The sequence below is a fragment of the Paramormyrops kingsleyae genome, chromosome 21, assembly GCF_048594095.1.
Source record: "Paramormyrops kingsleyae isolate MSU_618 chromosome 21, PKINGS_0.4, whole genome shotgun sequence".
NCBI lineage: Eukaryota > Metazoa > Chordata > Actinopteri > Osteoglossiformes > Mormyridae > Paramormyrops > Paramormyrops kingsleyae.
The window spans coordinates 11038465-11060769 of NC_132817.1; the positions used below are offsets into that span (position 1 = coordinate 11038465).

General features: G+C 47.6%; 1 protein-coding gene across 3 annotated transcripts in view; it reads right to left on the bottom strand.

Moving 5' to 3' along the window:
- Positions 1-7846: 7846 nt before the first annotated feature.
- LOC111847502 (microtubule-associated serine/threonine-protein kinase 2-like) overlaps positions 7847-22305 on the bottom strand; it is a 39981-nt gene continuing 25522 nt past the window's right edge. For 2 of the 3 annotated variants that reach the window (XM_023818720.2, XM_023818718.2), the window contains 19 exons: positions 20860-20961; positions 20077-20209; positions 19873-19940; positions 19703-19794; positions 19335-19543; positions 18262-18400; positions 17935-18067; positions 17687-17852; positions 17458-17559; positions 17070-17192; positions 16867-16970; positions 16121-16275; positions 15760-16043; positions 14692-14898; positions 14385-14614; positions 13209-13331; positions 12984-13120; positions 12645-12835; positions 7847-12444 (listed from right to left, as the gene is read on the bottom strand). In XM_023818720.2, the coding sequence (XP_023674488.2) occupies positions 10808-12444; positions 12645-12835; positions 12984-13120; positions 13209-13331; positions 14385-14614; positions 14692-14898; positions 15760-16043; positions 16121-16275; positions 16867-16970; positions 17070-17192; positions 17458-17559; positions 17687-17852; positions 17935-18067; positions 18262-18400; positions 19335-19543; positions 19703-19794; positions 19873-19940; positions 20077-20209; positions 20860-20961 (4335 nt within the window). In that variant the 3' untranslated portion in view covers positions 7847-10807. The remainder of the gene's footprint in view (positions 12445-12644; positions 12836-12983; positions 13121-13208; positions 13332-14384; positions 14615-14691; positions 14899-15759; positions 16044-16120; positions 16276-16866; positions 16971-17069; positions 17193-17457; positions 17560-17686; positions 17853-17934; positions 18068-18261; positions 18401-19334; positions 19544-19702; positions 19795-19872; positions 19941-20076; positions 20210-20859; positions 20962-22305) is intronic. The other variant, XM_023818721.2, reaches the window with a different exon arrangement.

The following is a 22305-nucleotide window of genomic DNA, read 5'->3' on the forward strand; positions in this document are numbered from 1 at the left end:
CAGCTCAGCCGTTTGGTCACAGTGATCGATGGTCCTGTAAAACCTGTTCCGGTCGGCACCTCTGCCTCTCCCACCCTGTCTGGGGTCCAGTTCCCCGCCATGAGATATCTGCCCTGTCGTGGTTTAGTACAGCTTTGTGGAAGTGTGAGCATGAGAGCTCTCAGCTAGCACACAGCTGGACCACAGCTGGAACCAGTGCATGCCCCCCCCCCCACTCCCTTTTCAGCTGAATATCCTACAGGGGCACGCTCCCCACATTTTAGCTTTGGCACACAAGCTTGACTCATCCACATGCTCCACACTATAAATAATCCCTCACATAATCCAATCAAATGGCTTGGAGAGACTGGTTAACAGGTCGAGCACAGCTTTCTCATGGAACCACTGGCGAGTCGCAGGACCATGGGCAGTAAGTCTGTTTGGGAGTTTTTTTGCAGTGAGAGTAGCTCTGAATGGAAGGTCAGGTCAATGACAGCTAACCCATAATGAAGTCTTCGTGATCCCCAAATCAATCGATCAACCCGAGTGACCAGGAGGGCTGCGTCTCGCTGAATCAGAATTACTTCATTTTTTTCCAATACTGCAGTAGGGGGGGCTTAACTCAAACCTATCCGCAATGTCTTGACACTAGAGATTCCACAATATCTTTGTTTATAGAAACTTATTTTCAAGATATGGAAGAGACCTTGGTGCCCACAGTGGGAAAGATTGCCTCGCACTGTCGTCATTCACTGATTGGTTTAACCTTCATGGCATTCGCAATTTTATTGGTTCCCGCTGGGTTAAACAAGACCCCAATTGGTAGGGCACTACTTAATCCTGCCCAACACACATTTCCCGGCTTTGCTTTCCCTATCCCTCTTTCCTGTAGCCCCCAACCTGTGTTTGAGGTGTGACACAAACAGACTGCATGAAATCTGAAAATCAAAATCCAGAAGGGTAACGGAAATGTCTTTTTGTACCATTTCTCCTGTAGTCTTTTATATTTTCCTTGACTTATTTCACAGATGTATTTTTAGCTATGCCCACCATACTGTGAAGTTGTCTCAGATTACATCTTTAAATAAAAAGCAGATTTTCATCATGGCAAATTCTCCTCAAACCTCACCCCAGCTGACTGAAACTTGAAAGCTTTGGAGCTCCTTGTATTGGCCCAAACTTTGCTTTTGCTCTCATTCATGTTTCCATTAGAAACAGCTCTGTGAAGGGAGAAGCTGTGGCCATGATTTGTTGGAGGGCAGAACAAGTGAGGAACATCTAGACATTTATATTCCGTAACTGCTCATCCAGGGCAGGGTTGTGGTGAACCTGGGCAAGATGGAATGTGTAGGTCTGCAATGGAATGAATCTAGCCATCAATCCACATGGAGGCCTGGTGAGGTTGGAGCACATCTAAGGGCGTAGCTTTGCTTTCAACATTGGTAGGAATCAGATGAGCCCAATCCCCCTCCCCAAACATACAAGGCACTCCCACAACATTGGTAGAGACATGTCTGTACCATCCATACCAAATCTACAACCTTGAGCCCATCCCAGGGCACAAGGTTAGGGCCACCCTTTGTAGTCCATCAAAGGCAAACACAAACAAAAAGGGCAAATTTAAAGACTCCAGTAAACCTACATTTAATGTCTTCACAGAAGAAAACACATGCGAGAAAAGATAGGACACACAAGGTCCATACACACAGGCAGAAGTGAACCCAGAAGGTTAGAGGTGTAAGATCATGGTTTTACCCACTGACCCATCACACAGAACCATCCGTGAAGATCCTTCACAGCTATTTCACATAACCCCCTTTCCTATATAGGTCTGTGGGTCTCTCTCAGCTGGTTTCCATACATACCTAAACAAAGGCATTCTCTCCACTCAGTTTAATGACTGATTTTCCCTCCCAACATCTCATTTTCCAGGCCCCCAGCGAGGCAACAAGAGATAAATGAGGTTGTCACAGACCGTGTGCGTCACGTGGCTCAGGTTGCCAGACACAGAGAGAAGTCCCCCACACACCAGATGCAGGATCCATTTCAAATCTTTTAATGGACTGACCGGATTGACCAAAGAGGTGTTTCAGGTCACCTGACACTTATCTGTTTGCAAGTGGATTTCAAAGTCACGTCCAAAACAAGGATTCCAGCCGACACCTGAGCCTGTTACATCTGACCAGCTCCTTCCCTCCCCCTGCACCCCCTTGTATTCCCGCAATGGGTGCAGTGGAATGCTGGAAGTACTGCGGATGAGTCCCTTCAGACAGAATACCCTGTCAGATCTTGCTGGTCTCCACAGTGAACAGAAGCCAGGTGCTACAGCCAAAGCTCTCGTGTTGAGGTAGCTGACCCTCTGCTCAACAGAAAAACATTTATTGGACTTCATGCTCGTAGTCAGGATCACATGACCGACAAAACCCAAATGCTGAGAATACATCTTCCTCTGAAAGATATGAGCCACAACTACTCAAAGCTGCATTCATTATGTGATGAGGTACAGCTGAAGTTCCCTCCTAGGATTCCTGGGCTGTAAGACACCAGTTACTCTGCCACTCAAACCACAATGTTCCCTGTGGCTAAATATTATTACAACTCTCCCATCCCAATTTGGAAAATGTAAAATTCTCTATCAGTCAGATATCACATTTGTAATACATCAACCCATTAGGAGATGTTTTTGCTGATCAGATATTAGGAAATTTTAGGATTCAAAGTAACATCCCATCTCCCAGGTGTTGGAGGTATGCTTAGCATTTATAATAGAAAATGTTACTCCTCTTGCATTCAAATCAGCCAACAGACCGCCGGGGGAGTTTGCAGTCTGTTACTTTTGACATACAGCAACTTCTTTTTTTTCCACAGACGCAGAGGGCAGCGGGGGGTTAAATCTTCGGCTCCCTCCCCCCTCTCCCTCTCGCTGACGTTTGGCCGCCGTCCAAACACATCCAACGGTGCATAAGCACCCTGTTGCATAATCCCCTGCCTTGGCAGGGTCTCAGGCCCTCAGAGCGCCCGCCTATCTGAGAGCCCCGCTGAGAAAGCCAGGCCTGTTTGTCCACTTGCCACAGGTCCCCGTTTTCACCTGGAGCCCTTCCAACATGGCGACCCACGGGATGTTTGCTCGTGGGTCCTGTGACCAGCTGGGTGTGACCTGCCTTCTGCCTGTTTCCATTATTCCTATATGTGCCAATAAACACATTTATTTTAATATATATTTCCTGTTAGACCACAATATCCATGGTAAACATGGTTTAATCCTTTTTCCTGCAAAACATCTTGTAATGTATGGCCGCTTTCACATTACTTTGTCCCGCAAGCCTGTTTGAGCCTTTGTTTTGCTGGTTTTGCTTGCGGCATTAAACACTGAAGGCATCCCACAAGCTTTAAGTGGATTAAGAATAAAGACCCCGTTGAAAGGCCCAAAAGCATGAATTGTAAATATAAAGAGTATGTATAACAAAATTCTGCCTTTGGTACTGTTAATAATGGTCCTCTGCACTATTGTTGTTGAAACACATCAGTATTTCTGATTAAGCATTTACACTTTTATCTTGCGTCAACCACACATAAAATCTCCTGCAAATACTACTGGCTAAAAATACCTTTTTTGCCTGGCAAGCAACTTGTCTTTTAATAATGCGACAAAACTTGCACTTTCAACCCCAAAAACTGAGTTACATTGAAAGAACACAAATGTTGAATACTACAGTATAAAGGAGTTGGTGGCAAACGTGGGTCCAAGCAGCAAACAAGATAACTGAGCACTGCCCCCTAGTGGTTCAAATGTGTAATGACAGAACTTTCTTATTGCCTTTCTTAATGCCTGTTATATCGATGTATTTTCCATACCAACTTGTCCTATGCTGGGTGGCAGGGTTCCAGAGTCTATCCAGGAAGCTACGGGTGCAAGCCAGAGAATAACCTAGGATGGGCAGCAATCCATCGCAGACCTATTTCATTAATGCAATTTCCTAAAATTGTTCCTTGAGACTCATAATCAGCAAGAAGCTGTTGCTCCATTTCTATTAAAAACTTTAAAGAAATTTGTTTTGTGTGCTTTTCAAAATTATGGTATAGTGTGAGGTAGGGTGCCTCTTTTGCACAATTAACAGTTAACGTTTAGAGTAAAGGAAACAACGTTATTGCCGATACTGAAGTCACTCTATTCACAGCCACTCAGTCAGCTGGCCACAGCAGGGCTGACCACTAAGGTGGGGTGAAAAAAATCAAAATTTCCAATAGCAATTAATTTCCAATAGTGCGGAAAAGTTGTCACTGGACCTCGTTGTTAAACGTGCAAAATATCTTTGAAATAGGTTAATATTTTCAGATTCCGCAACGCGATCGAAGTTTTCACCTGTCACGTCAATTCGCAGATCCACGCTACGTATCATCCATATCATAACGCAATGTAAAATTGTTCCAATTTAATACAAGAACCTAACAATTGATCAGTGACCATGAGTAAGTGGGAAACGACTCATTCAGAAATGTGGCGCTCAGGAGCATGCTTACACTGACATACTGGCAATATACACTATCCATTATCTATACCGCTTTATTCATCTGGGTCTTACCAAAAATATTGGGACACCCCTCCAAATCATTGAATTGAGGTGTCCCAATATTTTTGGTAATATAGTGTATCTAACCATTTTGACTGTCATGCTTAATACTTTTCATTTTGGTGGCACTGAGGAACAATTTTACATTGCGTTATGATATGGATGATACGTAGCGTGGATCTGCGCATTGATGTGACAGGTGATTAATCGTAATGCACGTAGAGCCGCAGAGCGATGTAATGTATGTGTATGGATGATACCCAGTAACACAACAACGATGAGTATAGATAATGGATAGTGTTTATTGCCCATTGATGTGACAGGTGAAAACTTCAATCGCGTTGCGGAACCTGAAAATATTAACCTATTTCAAAGATATTCTGCACGTTTAATAACGAGGTCCAGTGACAACTTTTCCGCACTATTGGAAATTGCTATTGGAAATTTTGATTTTTTTCACCCCACCCTACTGACCACTTCACCACCTCATGGCTTTTCTGCACTTCAGATTCCAGGCAAATAAATGTGTCACAGGGCCCTTAGTAGATCGAGCTGGTTCAGGTTTGAGCTAGGTCCTAGTTGGCAGTGACGGCTGATGAAACCATCTATAAGTTCTGTTCCCTGTGGTCGTCCTTCTAAGTGCTGGACTGCAAATGGTAAAAGCAGAAGCTTTTTTTCAGAGGGAAAACCCAGAAACCAAGACAGTCCATTCAGTACATGGTGTTGTAATAGCAAATGTAATTAATTATAAATTCAGCCAAATATACCCATATATTTGACTGAATTCAGTACCTTGCTCCAAGGTGCAACAGTGATTCCGCTTTTGGAAACTGTCCAAACCAGCTTTTGGTCTGTAGTTCAGCTCCATGCCCTCAGTGCTGACCATCCTCAAATCTTCCTCTATGGCTGACATCCTGGTCGCTGCCAACTCACGTCAATGTCCCCTCATCGATCATCCTTAACCCCTCCCACTACCAAGCCCCAGGTCTCAGAGGTTTGGAGGATTTTGAGATTGTGGACGTCAGGGTGTCAGTTTTCATCTCGTCCGCTTACAATCCATTAAGCGGCCCCTGAAAGACCTGCCTCCCACAGACATCCCCACTAACCTCTGAAGGCCTCAGAGACGGAGCGCTAAACCGGGTCGGCAGATAACTCTGGGCAGCTAGCTTCACCCAGCCTTGGTTATCACTTTGATGGACAGCTGTGAAATTCCCTGAGGCTGTAATTAAACAGCATTCCACTAAGCTCAAGACCAGGCTAAAAGAACGAGATTTTATCAAAACATATTGGAAATATAAACCAGATACCTTAGCCGAAGTGATTCTAAAACACGCTTTGGACCAGAAGACAGCAGACAGAAAGACCTTCCTTAAGCTCACCGTGTCCCTATCCTTCTGGAGTGCAATGTAGTTTGGTGTTAAGGCTCATTTACACTTCAAAGCGCTCAGCTGCGGACACAGTCACAGACAGCAAGCATGGACTCGGTTCTGTTTAAACTATAAATGGAGGTGAGCAAATGCCTGCCTCACACACCCAGTACTATTAGCTCCGCAAATACTTCCATTCAATTAACCAATCATTCAATCAATCGATCAATCAATCACATTATACACTTTATTCATCTATCTGATGCTTTTATCCAAAGTAACTTACAGTAGAGGTAAGGGCTATAATTTTGTGTTTCCTCCCTGAGATTTCCACTTCTGTTTCCTCCATTATGTTTGAGCGATTTCACGACACAAATTTGTACACATTTGGGTGTCCTTGTTTTCTCTCAATGGATGGACTGTAATCCTGTGGGTTGCAGTGGATTTCACTCACTGAAAGCTTCCATGGTTTCTGCTGCACATGTGCGGCTGACGCGCACAGGACACAAAAATCCAAAAGCACGTGTTCAGGGTTGCGGTCGACCACTCGTTCTTGGCTGATGATGAAAATTGTGTCACTTGACCATTGTGTACCCTTGTGTCTATGCAGAGAACAAGCCTTGTGCCCTGTGACGCTTGTGCCAGTGTACTGCCTGGCGCGTCCCCCGTCTTGTGCCCTGTGATGTGCATCCTGGCACAGGCCCCAGACTCGCGACCTGGTGGTGAATGGATGGGTATCATCAATTTATTTCTAACAAACTCTAAATCAGAACCATGAGCCCTAATCGGGGGCATTTGCTTGCTGTTTTTCAACTTTGTGACCCTCGAATTATAGCTATCGATTGAGCATCGAGTGACTTTAAGAGCCTCGTTGCAACAGGCCAGTGCAAAAGGGAATTTCAGAGGCACCAGCGTGATTTGGCTCCACATTTCCACGTTCTGGTAGATGGCGGCACTTGTTCTGGACCACTTTCTTCTCCAAGTGGAGACAGGAAGCAGCCAGTCAATCTCAATTGAAGGACAAAGGAGAGCAGCCATGTCTTACCTCTGCACCCCGCTGGCCTTGCCCACTGCCTCGATCCATTCCCTCCCATTCTTCCCCATTTACTCTCTGTCAGCAGTTGGGGGTGTCTCATTTTCTGCTCGCTGCCCTTAATGAGAGCTCGGCAGCTCGGCCCTGCAGGCGGGGCGGGCCGCGACGTGACGGCCGGCCGCGAGGGCACCTGTCAGCAGTGGGCCAGGGCAGCCATTCATCATCGGCGCTGCCGGCTGTCAGGGCTCGCCGCCGGGGTGGTGGTGGGGGGGGGGTTGGTATCACGGCCCTTCGAAAGAGCACACCCCCCACCACAGTGAGGCTAAATCCAGGGACTGATCAGCCACCCAAACTCGGGACAGGCGGCCCCAGGGGCCAAGGGTGTTTTTATCCAGCTCGCTGAGGAGAAATATTGGACTCCCGTGCAGTAATGTGCTGAGGTGCTTCCTCCTCCCAATATCAGGGTCCGTTGTCAGTCACTTCCTGATTTAAACCATTTTCCATTGTATGGAATTCACTAATTCACTCTCATTGGATAAAACCAGGCTGTGATTAACAGAATATGACAGTGACACATTATTCATCCCCATGGAGCAATTATGTCTTCACCAATCCCGTCTTGTTCTCCACGAGACACACAGGCACTGGTGAGAGCGAGCGTGGGGGTCTCAGCGCTAAGTCAACCATCCTCCATCCTGGAGCAATCAGGGATTAAGGGCCCAATGGGGCCAGCAGTGTGTTGTCTATGGGACTTGAACCTACAACCTGATAACAGGCACTGGCAACCTGATAACCCGCTGAGCTTCCATCACGGCCAATACAGGGCTCAGCAATCTTCAAAGCCTTGTGTTCAAGTCTCATAACTACTAAAGGTCAACCTCAAAAATTCAGCCACATTTTCGTTTAAAATTTTATTATAATAAAGAAAGCTTTATGGCAACATTGACTTACTGCAGTTATCAAACATCGCACTGGTTTTGCCGTAACCAAATGGGTCTGCACTCACTAATCCATAACGCTCTGCCTTACACACATGCACTGAGGAACACTGAGCTAAGTCAGTTTATAAACAAGATGGCTGAGTCTTCCACCCTACAGAAACCATGAATCCAGCCCTCCAACAGAGACAGCAACCTGTGTGCAAATGGGGGATACATTGGGCTTCAGATGTGGCAAGGAGGTCTTGGAGGTCCTCCAGCAACACGTGCTTCAGTCTCAGGGTCGAACATCTGTACCCCAGAGAACTGCTGGGGTTCCACTCTGCACTTCTGTGCCGCTAGGTGACCCCTAGAATCCGCATCCACGCCGTTCCCCATAAGACGTCGTACGGAAAATTCAGGGGTGCCATATAGTTCCCATACAGCAGAAACGAATGACAGCATGGTATCTCAATAGGCAGCACTGACGGCTCACAAGAGCACAGCTCAGCGGTTTGGATCCTGCTGGGTGTATGGGGGCATCTTGCATGCTCTACACATGTCACATGGGTTTCCTCCAAAAACAAACTAGGAAAACTGAAGATTATAAGTGAGTCATTGTGCCCAATGACAGCCTGGCATCCTGTCTGGGGCGTTCCCAACACAGCGTCCTGGGCTTCCCTGAAGTTGCAAGAGGGATGTAAAATGAAATTTCTCTGTAATTTATCGCTGGTATTAAGAGACTGGTAATGTTTAATTAGATTTAATCACCTTAAACATGAACTCATCTTGGGCTCCTGGAGTCTCACCTTCATTTCCACGCAGCATGACCTGCTGGCCAGCTCCTGTACGAACTAAAACCCAGCTGAGTCTGAGTCTCAGGTTTTGTGAAATATCATGTTATATTCAACTTGAAATAAAAAAACTGAGCTAACGGAATAAAATGGTGATAGAATGTGACCAGCGGCCCATCCTGGGAGGGTGAGTCAGGTGATGTTTCCCCCTCCCAACACACCTGGTTTCTTGTATATCTGTTTTGACCTTCACTGACGCCTAGAGGAAGTGTCACACTGCAGAAACATGACTGGCAGTGGTTAAACGTCTCCTCCTCTTACAGAGTGGGAGATGTCGCATTGCTGCTGCTCATTATGGCCGTGATCTGTGAGGCGGGGTGCAAACAAATTGGATATTGATCTATATGCTAACCATCGCAGTGTAGCGTCCTGGCATGCACTTAGCAGAGCCAGATGGGAGCTGCCCATGTCCTCGGGCCTCCAGTCAGCGCGGACTAATTAGCGGCGCCGGGCTTCCACTCCTTCCCATTCCTGTGCCTCATTTGTGACGCGGTTCTTGCCCTCTGCAGGTCTGTCGCCGCGGAAACGCTGACTCCGCACAGCCGTGAACCTCAGGGGTGGGAGTCCAACAAGCCAAGCAGGTAGCAATGAAATGATGCAAGAGCAGAATGAATCAAGCGGCCTGGCCTGCCATTTATAAAGCAGAACAGGTCTTGTAACCAGAAGGTTGCTGGGTCAAATCCCAGGTGCCCCCCCCCCGATCACTGCAATCACCAGAATCAGAAAACAAAGCGACGTGTGGCCAATCAAGCAGGCGATGGCGATGGGGAGTGGCTGAGAGGAACGTACACGAACCAAGATGGCCACCTCTCTCGGGGCTACAAGCAGAATGTAAGTACAAAAACTGCAGACACACTCAGTGGGCACTTGAAAAGGCACCCCTACAGAGTAGTAGGCAGGACCCAGCTTTGCACCTTATCCATTACATCGCATAGCCAAACAGTAACTCAACCTCCTAAACTTGTCTTTGTATGCGCGTCATTGGCTGTTTGCGTGTAAGAGCAGGTGTACCTAAAAAAATTACCGCTAAGGTTTTACAGCACAGAACAAGAAGGGAACAGATGAGAAAACAGACAAAAAATGATATATTCAGCAGCAATCTGAAGGATTCTCCTTGGGGGGTGAAAATTAATAAATTGCCTTTCTGAGGCTTCATGTTTTGACTGACTGAAATGACTATTCTATTGATTAATGACAATCCCAGTAATTAAATGACAATTTAAGAAATCAAATGACTAACCCAGTGATGAAATTACTATTGCAGCTATAGAATTATTGTCCTGGTGGTAAGGTGAAAATCCCAGTGATTAAATGATTATCTCAGTGATGGAAGGACAGGCCCACTAATGAAATGGCTATTCCATACACACCCGGAAAACACACACAGGTCAGGGACATATCCTATATCCAAATGGGCCGTGGATCTCTGAATGAAAATGACTGGAAACAATCATGAAAAACAATCCCGGGCAAGAAAGCCTAGACATTACAGTGCAGAACCACAGTTCTTCAGAACAACAGCCTGTGAATGAGGAAAGGCAGTTTTTTAAAACCTCTGTCCCAAATACAAAAAGAATAGTTCATTCGGCCTCTATAATGACAAAATAAAAAAAACAACACACATTGGAAATGGAAAAAAAGTTGATTCCGTATGCTTGGTTTATACAGGGAGTCTGTTAAATGTGTATGTAATGTAAACTGCTAAACATATGCTTCCTTTATTGCTGAGATACACCCACCCTCCCGGGGGTGGCTAACGGAGTAGGAGGTGGCTGAACGTGAATTATTATGTTCATTAAGGCACAACCTGCTCCGCTGTTCGGGAACAGATGGAGGGCCTGACGCTGTCTGTGACGTGACAAGCGTCGGTGAAATAGGCCACCAAAAAGCCATCCACGTGGCCTCAGTGACACGGCACAACCTGTCCTCCAACCCCCCCCCCAGAAGATCCCTCACTATGGGAGGACAGTCTCTGAGCCCTTGAGAACTGCAAAATTATGATAATGATTAAAAAAACGCAGAAAATACTAAGAGTGCAGGTGGCGTTTGCGGAATCGGTCCGGAATGGACTTCTCTCTACTCGCTGCTACGTTTTCTTGAGTGTTTGACCCTGCAACTTCAATGCCGGACCTGGAGCAGTTTGTCTCCTTGTTTGCTCTGCCGGCAAGCCCTGTGTCTGTAGGAGCCGCTCCATCTGCAGGCGCTTCTCCACAGTCAGCCCTGTCTCAGCTAATCCACTAGGGGGCGCTTGGTTCAGGTCCTTAGCCATGGCAGGTCTCCACCCATCCTGAGTGGCAGCCAGGTCCGGAGCAAATGGGGGCTGCCTTGGGAGCGACTCTCTTTTGGAGGAATCTTGGTTGGAAGCCTCCCTGTAGGACCCAGCCTGGGCGTAGGGGTCCCTGCAGGACAGGGACATGCTCGCAGCAGTGGGGGTTCTCTGGTCCTGCTTCCGCTCCTTACTTTTTGACTGTGACATTGCCACTGACTGCAGGTCCTTGGACTTCTCAGAAGCCCTCATACTGGGCATGCTCATGCGGACTGGTGGCATCATGCTCTTGGCCATGCTGACTGGGTGGGAGACCAATTGCTCCAGCTGCTGAGTGGCTGCGGTGCTCATAGCCTGCTTCCTCTTGTCTGTCTCCTTCCTCTCCACACTGGTGCCTGCTGAGGGCATCCAATCCCTGGATGGGGTGGTCTTCTTGGGTGGCACCTCTTGGGTAACCTTCGCTTCATTCATGGAGAAGTTTTGGTCTGCAGAGAGTGGCCTCTGGGGGGCACCCTTGGTCATAAAGGAGAAGGCACCATGTGTCAGTTGCTGTGGGAACAGGGACAATCGAGTGCTAACAACGGACTCCGCTGGGTTCCCAACACCCTTCCCAGCAGCCCCTTTGACTGCTGCCCCAGCACTTCTCTCAGGGAGGGAGGTGGAGGGTGGCACTTTGGGCATGGCAGGGGAGGGGAACCCAGGAGAAAATGACAAGAGGCTACGTTTTAGTGGAGGGTCCTCCGGTTTGACCGCAAGCCTCTGAGGACGGGAGGTAGGTCCCCTGGCCTGGCGTTCCTCGGGGGCCTCGTCCACATCGTCCTCGGAGGAGTCCACCTCATGGATGGCGTCCTGCTTTGGCAAGGACTCCCGCCACTCGGCCCGGTCCTGCCGGATGGCTGAGAGTTTGTCCTTCAGGTTGCTCTTCCCCGGGCCCAGCCTTAGGGCGTCGGATCCTGCCTCCGTGTCCTCTACGGGCACCAGCTTACGGGCTGGGTGCTTCTGCAGACTGCCCATCTGCACCAGGACCACCGAGGAAGAGGATGAGGAAGAAGAAGAGGACGAGTAGGAGGTGGACAGCTTCTCAGTGGACTGCACACGCCTGAGCAGCGGCGAACGGGGCGACTCGGCGGGCTTGGACCGGCTGATGGGCCGCACCATCGGGGGCGACGAGTGCAGCCTGGCGGGGAAGGGCTGGGCAGTGCCGGAGGCTCCCGGGCCATGGGCGGGCAGCGGGGAGGGTGAGCGCTGTGGTGAGCGGCCCGGCGGTGTAGGTGAGGGGGTACGGGCCAGTGGCGACAGCGGCATGTTAGCGGCAGGCTTGCGGTGGGGCGAGCGGTACTGGCGCTGCAGTTTGGGAGCCAGGCCGTGCAGGGAGCTGGGTCGCATGTGGCCAGAGCTGGCCGGTGAGTTGGGAACGCTGGAGCCGGGAGAACTGCTTTGGGATGAGGTACCCCCCGCTGGGAGAGAACAGGACAAGCACATTTAATAAAAGACCCCAAAAATCCAGCTGAAATGTACAGAATAGACCCCAATTTAAAAGAAGATTGTTAAACCTGTCTAGAGTGTCTTTAGCATTAATGTTAAAAAGAATCCTCGCTAGTAGTCTTGTACGTGTTCATAACAGCTGCAGTTTGCCTGGGGTTAAAACAACGCTCACCTGACAGGGCCAAGTCCACGGTGGAGCGGTAGGCCTGGGTGGGGGAGCGGGGGGACAGGGCCAGCGTGGGGGAGCGGGGGATGCCCTCTCCAGAGGACAGGGAGCGGTTGAGGGAGGTCAGGCTCTGGCTGGTGTGCAGGAAGGAGGCTTGCTTTGTAATTTTGTGAAACAGGGATGTCGTCTTCTTACCGCTGCGCAAACATGCACAAAACCGTGCTGGTTAGCAATATAAGAAATGCATTTATCCACAGCTTGTTACAGAGATCATACATAGTTTATGTCATCAGCTCTTTCATGACCACGCCACCTACTGGTGTACACCAGGAGGTGAAGCCCCACCTGTCTTGGGCCTCTTTGGTCCGGCTGGCCTTACGGCGGCGTGCCATCTTAGACTTGCAGCTGGCCTTGCGGGCCGGCCCAACCTTGATGGAAGTGTTTTCAAAGGGGGTTGCGCAGATCGACACCTTGCTGCCACTCTGAGGGGGGTGGAGTCAGAGAGTGACTAAGTGTGTGTTTTTCCCAAGCATCTGTCTGTGTGGATGCATGTGGTTGCATGATCCTCACCTTGAGGATGAGCTCCACCACCTCCGTGTGCACAAGGCCATGTACGGACTCCCCATTCACATGCGTGATGAGGTCACCTTCTCCAAGCCCCGCCTCTTGGGCTGGGCCCCCCTCGTCCACGTGCTTGGGGGCGAGGGAGAACCAGAGCCATAGCTTTACAAGCATGTTTCACTACATAAACAGCTTCCTACACCAACCAAACCTTCTACTGTCAAATTATTTAGATTTATAGTTAGAATCTGTGTAACGTGTGTGATTTATAGTGTAAGTGGATCAGTGGTCAGTACCGCAGCTGCAGGCCTCCAGTGTTGGGGGGAATCGAGCTCCCATGTGTGTGTGTGTGTGGTCATGTATACATCATGTATATCAACCTGGGTAACATGCCATGTCTATAGGAATCTCTGAACACATTCATACAATATTATAATCCATTCATAAAGCATTTTAAACATGGCTATAAATACTGTACTTGGAAAAAGGCAGAACACATTATAGTCATGTCTGTTATGCAATTCTATAGATACCTTTGTAATGCAGTACAAAGCATCCTTAATGCTCATACCAACCACTATAATGCATTATGAAGGTATCTATAATGCATTATAGATGACAGTTTTAAGTAATGTGTTATCAAAACCTGTTATTTTGATGTTGTGGGACTATTTTTTCAGTCCCCAAAAGAAGAAACTCAATTTCATAAGATTCTGTGAGTGCAATCAAAAAAGTAAAAATGCCAAAAGTCTTGCTTATGGTTAATGATAGGGCTGGGTGTCGTGATTGAGATTAGGGTTTTCCCATAGAAATGAATGGAAGATCTCCGTTTAGATAGGGACACCAAGCGCGTGTCTGTATGTGTGTGTGTGTGTGCGCGTAGTTTTCTTTTTCCTTTTTCCTACTGAGGTTCCTCCCAAAGTCTAAAATCTGGTAGTGAGGTGAAATGGCAATTTTGATGTGTGTGTGTAAGTGCCTGTTCTGCAATGGGGTGTCCTCTGCCCTGAATTCCAATCCCTAGGAGAAGTTCCAGGCTTTCCATGACCTTGCACTGCACTAGCATCATCATCATCATCATCATCATCATCATCAGCAGCAGCAGCAGCAGCAGCAGCAGCAAGTTCGACCAAGGAAAGAGGTGAAGTGGCAGAGTGGTGCTCCCACTCTCCTCCACAGTCCACTCACCCAAACCATGTGCTGCATGGTGTAGACATCCGTGTGACCCATGTAGACGCGGATGGCACGCAGAGTGAAGCCGTACTTCATGCCGGAGCGATGGATGATGACGGCTGGCTTGGCGCGGAACGTGGCGGGTGACAGTTCCCGGCTGGGGGAGGAGTCCCGTGAGGAGGGGTTGGAGGACAGCGAGTGGGGGGACATTGGGCTGGCCAGGGGCGAGGTACCGTGCTGCTCTGCTGGAGAGATGGCGACTCTTAGGTCATGTGACAGGAAGCATGGAGGCAGGCCTGTGGGGGAAGCCGTGTAGGTTTACCTCCTGGGATCAGGAGCGACAGAGTAGTGGCCGAGGCCGACTTGATGACCTTGCTGAGCGGCCGCAGGGCGTGCTTCTCCGCCGACTCCCCCGAGAGCAGCCTGTGACGGGCACGGCGGGCTGCCAGGTCACTGATGGCCCTGGGGGCATCGGTGCCGGGGGGCCCCTTGGTGGCCCCGCAGTCTGACACGTTACCCTTGCTGCCTGCTGCAAACTCACAAGGTCATTTACTCTGCATACATGCTATTCACACATGGGCCATTTATAGTGCATACAGTCGACACTCCGCATCTATGAGGGAGTGGATCCCGGACTCCTCGTGGATATCAAAGTGCGCAGAGGCTCAAGTCCCCTGCATAAAATGGCATAGTATTTGCATATAACCTACGCACATCATCCCATATACTTTACCTCATCCCTAGATGACTTATAATACCTAATACAGCATAAATGCTATGTTAATGGTTTTAATACTGTATTGTTTAGGGAATAATGATAGTATAAAAGAAAAAAGTATGAAAAAAGTCAGTATATGTTCAGTACAGACTCGACCGTCATAGTACATACAGACAATATAATCATAAATAGAGAAATATAAAGTCATTCTCTCTTTCACACTGAAACACACGAACTGTGTTACCACTCACCAACAGCCAAAGCTACATGTGACTTCATTCACATGGATTCAGCGTAGTGCTTGAAGCACGGCAAATTCAAGTTTTGCTTTTCAGAATTTCCTGGACATTTCTTTCAGCATATTTTCGATCCGTGGATACGGTGGGCTGAACATACATGTTACTCATACATGGGTCATTCACTGAACATACACGTTATTCATGCTCAGGTCACCCAGGTTACGCTCTTCGTTAAAAAACAGGTACATGTCACCAGGACAAGCATTAGAGACATTATAATACAAGAATACAGATTTAAGGTTTTCCCCCCTTAAGAGGAAAGAAAGTCTGAGCTGTTAAGAACACAGGCTTCAAATGAGAGCTTAGTATGTAATAAGCTTTCATAGTCAGAGCAGGATATTGTGATGGGATATGCATTGGGACACAAACTCACCGGCTGGGGGGATTTCGCTGAGGTGGCTGTTGGTGGGTGATGCTTCCAGTTTCAGCCGCCTCTCGGTAGGCTGCTCTGGGATGGGGAGGAAGAGCTTTTCTCCAAGGGCCCCCCCAATCAATGTGTGGAAGGGCTGAGCGGGGCTGGGCACCTCGCCCTCGCCGGAGATGGAGAAACGTGGCATCTCGATGATGGCCGAACAGCAGCGGCGCCTCCCCATCAGCGGCGGGCTGGAGTCGCTCTCCGCGTGGGACGACTCTGACATGGACAGTCTCTTGCGCAAACTGAGGGCAGACACATGCAGCTGGTCTGTCCTGCCATCAAGCTCGTAGCCTCAGAGATGCTTTACAACTGCACTCACATCTCAGGGGAGCCTGCCATCCAGTTACGGTCATGTGACCTGGGGCCGCACAGGCTGTGGGTGCGATCCCCTCCTTCCTCACTAAGGCTGCACTTAGTGGTCGGTGGTGTCTGCTTCTCCTCAGCGAGGGACAGACGCTCCATGCTGCTGTAAACCTAGAGGGAGAAGGCAGGAGATCTTCAGAGGTCACTGACATACAGAACTGGGTAAAAGCCTTAGGCAGTGCAAAGAAATGTTTAAAGCCATTTATCTGGGTAGTAATTGCACATTTGCTCAGAACAAAAACTCTATTTGACATTAGAACATATGCAAATTAAGAGTAACACAATAAAAACTAGTAATAATTTCTTCTGTTCTCCAAAATGTTACTAATATCTAGATGGATGGCTGGACGAACACCACTTCAGTTTCCCAGTTCAGTATTTATTAAATTTCATCACCAGCTCATTTAATTAATTAAATAGCAGCCGAGTCAAAAAACACATGGGTGCACTGGATGGTTGCTGCAAATATTGGGCCGATTTTAGCAGAAGTTTTGAAATGGCTAAGCTAATACACTTTGACAGTTTGACAGACATAATAGCATAGTTTTACACCAACATGAATATCAGTTAAACATCATTTTCTTTGGCTGCCTAAGACTTTTGCATAGTACTGTATATAAATGAAAGTGGAGATCTGAACAGATCAATAATAAGTACGGGGGGGTGATCGGTTGCGTCACTGCTTGTCATGCGGTGACTTGCCTTGTTGAACCGAGGAGAGCAGGATGAGAACTGGCGCATCTCCACAAGCTTATCATCATTGGTGTCCTCTTCAGAATCCAGATGCTGATACCTGTCAGATCGAGCTGAATAGAGAAATGCCAGGGAGACTGTAGGAGGGGTCCTCACTGCTGAATCCATGCACAGGCCAACAGCTGGGAGTGGGCAAGACTGGAGAGGCTTACTGTCGAAGTAGCTGGTGTCGTCTTCTGACTCGAGCTGAGGGATGAATTCGGCCTTCTGCCTCAGCAGACCGGTCCAGTCCAGGCCCGTGAAGAAGCGATGCTGTTTCACCTCAAAGGCACTGCCTGCACACAAACACACATCCATGGTAGGTGCCCACTTCAGGATTCAGTTGGAATTTCTGCGGTATAGGGCAGGGCTCTCCAAATTTGGCCTTCGATTCCAAATCTAGACCTTGTTTTCAGTTCTCCTAGGTAGTTAGTTTTATAATTACTGATTCTGACTGGTCAGAGGCTTCACACCTGCCTCACAGGTAAAGGGAGGCTGAAAAATCAGCAGTGCTCAGACTTTGAGGACCATGATTTGAGTAGCCCTGGTATAGAGAAACACCTGTTCCAAGCCGATCCAGGGGACTCTGACGGAGCAGTTTAGAGATGATGTCCTGGGCATCGGCTGGCAGGGCTTCATCCTCCTCTGGCCAGACAATCTTGTCTATATTATGAAAGAGGCATGTGATGCATCAAGATGTCACATAATTAATGGAATATAGAGAGCACTTGGGGGAAGATACAAATATGGACTACTTCAGAATTCCCCAGGTGGTAAAACTGGTACCAACCACTGATGACTTGTCCAAAGAGCTCCTCTGGTGTATTTCCAAAGAATGGGGCACATCCCACCAAAAACTCATATAGGATGATCCCCATGGCCCACCAGTCCACTGGTTTACCGTAGCCTTGCCGAAGAATCACTTCTGGAGCAATGTACTCTGGAGTGCCACAGACCTGTGAACACACATCAGATGAAGTACAGAACTATTCAAAACTGCAGCTTGAGATATCAATTGGCTTGGCAGGCAGGATCAACCTGTTTGTCCAAGAACTGTCGTGTGTCCTTCTCAATATGCCCCTCATAAAGGTTGGTGGTCAGGCTCATCAGCCCAATCTTGGAGAGCCCAAAATCTGTGAGCTTGATGTGTCCCATCGATGTGATGAGCAAACTGTACAGAAGAAGAGCTCAGTCACAACTAAACAGGAGACAAAAGTCTGACCATCAATAACTACACATAAAGAAATGTTAGAAAAGTGTGGATTTCAAAATCAAAAAACTCACAAATACGGAATATGCTCAACAGCATATCCAAAAACATAATGCAGATTTGCTGTGTCAGATATGTAAGCTGAACTGTCTTACTTATCAGGTTTCAGATCCCGGTGAACGATGCCGTAGTTGTGCAGGTACTCGAGAGCCAGAACCGTTTCAGCAAAGTACATCCGGGCCATGTCAACGGGTAGAGCCCCGATGTTCTTCAGAAGGGTTGCACAGTCCCCACCTGGCAGGAACCAGCAAATGCCCCAGGACCAAAGTGGTTAGTGAAGACAATTCATCATTAATCATTCATCATTCCACTCCTGCCATCTCCGAAATAAGGTCCCAGGTCCAGCACACATTATTTGATATTCAGAGGTTCCTCAAACCTTCCACCCCAAAAAGAAAAAAAAAACAAAAAGATGGTTTTACACTCTGCAAAGTTCGATGGCAACACACAACCGCTATTCTATACTGCCAGAATAAGCAAAACCATCGTAAGCGTTGTCAATTCATGTTTATTAAATTACCATTAGTACAGTGAGCTTCTTAATATCATTTGCCATATTTTTTTACACTCATTATTAAACCAATGAACTTTTCTGCTTGCTACCTTAGAATGTCAATTGAATAAGTGTTTGAGAATATGTTTAGGCTAAAATCTGGGCTTATATTGTACATTGATTGACGGTACCAATGTGTCTGTTTGTGAGCATTGGGTTTGTTGGGACCAGTATTATTTCTGCAAAATAAAACTGAAAGGAAAACGGAATCTAATGAAAAAAAAATCGTTAACTGAAATAAAAATTAAAATGATATTTACCAAATAAACGAGTCGGACCTTAATCAGCAAAACATGCTACGCTAACCGAATTTAATAAGCATAAGGATACACCAAATGTATACAGATTACTAAATAACTGCAATAACATACAGTTTGTTGCTGTCAACTTAAATAAAATTTGATTTTCTGCAGGAAAATTTATCATTTAGGTTAATCGACCAGTCGGTAATTTATTTGATAGATTCATCCATAGAGAAATAGTTGTTAGTTACAGCCCTATACCATTTATAAGTGGCAACAGGGAGCCTTATTGTAAAGTGGTACCAGGATTATGAAGTAGCCCAACGTATTTTAAGCGTGTACTGTAGGTATGACCCACAGAGGCTCACTGTACCTTCCACGTACTCCATGACCATACAGAGGTGCCGGCGCGTCTCAAAGGAGCAGAACAGGCTGACCACGAATGGGTTCTCCGCGAAGGTCAGAATGTCCCTCTCCACAAAGGCCTGCTGGACCTGGTTTCTCAGAATTAGGTTCTGTTTGTTGATCTTCTTCATGGCAAAGCGCTGGCGTGTCTCCTTGTGCCGCACCAGGTAGACCACACTTCAGAGAGGACACACAACATAGAATTGTGTGTCGGATCAGTTGGAACTTGTCTACCTCAGAATCCCATGCATGGCCTGCAGTCCATCCGACCCAATAGTGACCCATTCAGTGTGAGGACGCACAATGGGTTTTGAAATGAGTCCCAGGGTGGCTCACCCATAAGCTCCATTGCTGATCAGCTTAATGTTCTCAAAGTCTTCCTCTCGTGGGGCCATGGCTTTGACCTGCTGTACCGAGGCACTGCGACTCTGCAAGGCAGGAATAGGGACGTGGGTCAGCCTGAGGATGGGGGGACACTCTCTGCTGCTCAGGGACAGCCGGCTCACCTCAGTGGAATCGTCTGTCTCGGGGGTGTCGGGGTGGCCGCTGTCATAGCTGCTCAGCTGGGCCATTTCTGCATGGAGGGGAACACTGGCACCCTTAGCTCTCATATGACCTTCCCTACCCCACTGCATAAATATTTCAGTGTCTATTGAGACAGTTTATCTGCATTTCCAGTAGCCTGTTCAGGGGGACTTGTGGGTACTTACCCTCCAGGGGATCCCTGGTGAGGCCCAGCTGGCTGATGATGTAACGGGGGATATCCGACTTGATGCCATGGCCCGTTTTGGCATGGCCCTCCGCAGCTTCCAGAAGGTGGTAGAACTCTTCAGGGTCAAACTCCTACGAAACAGGGCGAAAGTTTACAACGACCTTAAGTCTTCTCTCAACCCAGCTAATGCCCCTGTAATATTCATAAGCCAACCCCTTACCTGGGTCACTTTTTAAGCCTCTTTCACATACACTATTATTAATAACTGACAATACTGCACATCCTGGAGTATACCATGATATGATAAAATGGTTCCGTCAGCCAATAAGAATTGTTTTTACTTTATTGCCTGCCTAATAAAACCTCCTAGGACTGGCAAAATTTATCAAGGCCATTCTACTGTATATGCTGTCGCAAGGGTGACTGAATTCTTGATATAAGTGCCCAGCAGACTTATTGGCTTGATAAGCTGGGCTTCGGTAAAAGTAGGAGGGGCCAATCAGCCAGGTCCTTTGCCAGCTAGAAGCGTTACTGAAAATTATGCAGTTACAGTTAAGACAATTAACAATAATGCCACTGGATTTCAAACGGGCTACAACTGCAATGATAATGACAGGACAGGCTTCCTGTTTTCAGATTGCAAAGCTTTCAACATGGGACCTGCTTAACTAAGTAAAGAGTAACGGGCTCCTGACTGGAATGTTGTCATCCAAGCTGAAGTACCTGATAATCAAAACAGAAAAAGACTGATTGGGTTTGGGATACCCCCCCCACCCCTTACCAGACACTCCAGCAGCCGCGCAGGCCGGGCGATGACGAACATCAGCTTCCTCACCAGCTGCGTGACGAAGGCCACCTCTGCGCTCTCTGACCGCTCATGAGCCTGTCCGTGATTACATCACTTGGCTGTCATGACCCGCCATTGGCTGAGGGAACCACATGGTCACACCGTTGAGGGTGGGGCTAAACACCGTTTCGCTTCCATCATTCTGCAAAGACTCACCATACCACTCCATAACACGTACTGCTCCCCAGACTATTTCAATCTACATCCTGCATCTCCACATCTGTTATTTCCTTGATATTACTGTGTCGTAGTGGCTCAGTGATTAGCACTGTGGCCTCATACCTCCTGGGCTGTCAGGTTCATTCCTCTCTTAGCTGAGTGTCTGTGTGTTCTCCCCATGTGTCTGTTTACTCAGAGTAATCAAAAATATGCAATTAGGTAAACTGGAGTCTCAAAATTGCCCATTGTGTATGTGTGTGTATGCGTGTGTGTGTGTGTGTTTGCACTTTAAGATGGACTGACCTTCCATGCAGGGTATGTACTACCTGGGAAAAAAATTGAATTACCCAAACTTACCTGAAAAAGCAAGAAATGATCCATAAAAACCGCTTGCAAAGAACAAGGATGCATGAGAGCAGAGATAATGGGGGCAGAGTGTCTGCAATGGGGTGATGTGCAGGCAGTACCCAGGTTACGAACAAGATTCGGTCCCTAAATCTGTCTTTAAGTCAAATACGGAGGTAAGTCGAAACATTACTAATACAGTACATAGTATTAATAATATTACAGTAATAATAAAAAGTTCACGTGGTACTATACTGTACCTCAAGCTGACAAACCGCAAAATAATTTCACGAGTGTCACAAAGTACTAGGTGCGTTATTATTACAAACCATTGAATTTAACCCGAATTGTTAATATAACAGGGTTTCTGGCAATCTGTAAGTATGAGTCAGACATAAGTCAGACATTCTTAAGACAAGGACTGCGGTAACGGCGGTAACGGCGGTAACGGGACTCGCTGGAAAGTCAGGTGTGTGAGAGTGGGGTTCAGTGCCCACAGTGAAGTGTGAAGTGTGCGAGGAAGTTAATTAAGCAAGACGGCACATCTCTGACAGTCTACAGCGAAGTAAACATTCACCCACACCAACAGGCTGGACCTTAAATTAACTTCAGAGGTACACACGTACGATCAGCTCTTGATTCTACACCACAACACACACGCAACATAAAGACATGCTTGGCTCCATTCTAGGTAGAGGATTATGGGTAATAAATGAGTAAAGTGGAGAGGACTCAGCTGATTGGGTGTCCCGTAGGAGCACGTTGCAGTGCCGTGAAACAAGAGCTCGCCCCGCCAGCACCCCTGTGGTGACGTCCCGGTCATCCTTCACGGAGTCCCGTTACCCGCACACTGTCCGGACGCTGTGTACGGCCATC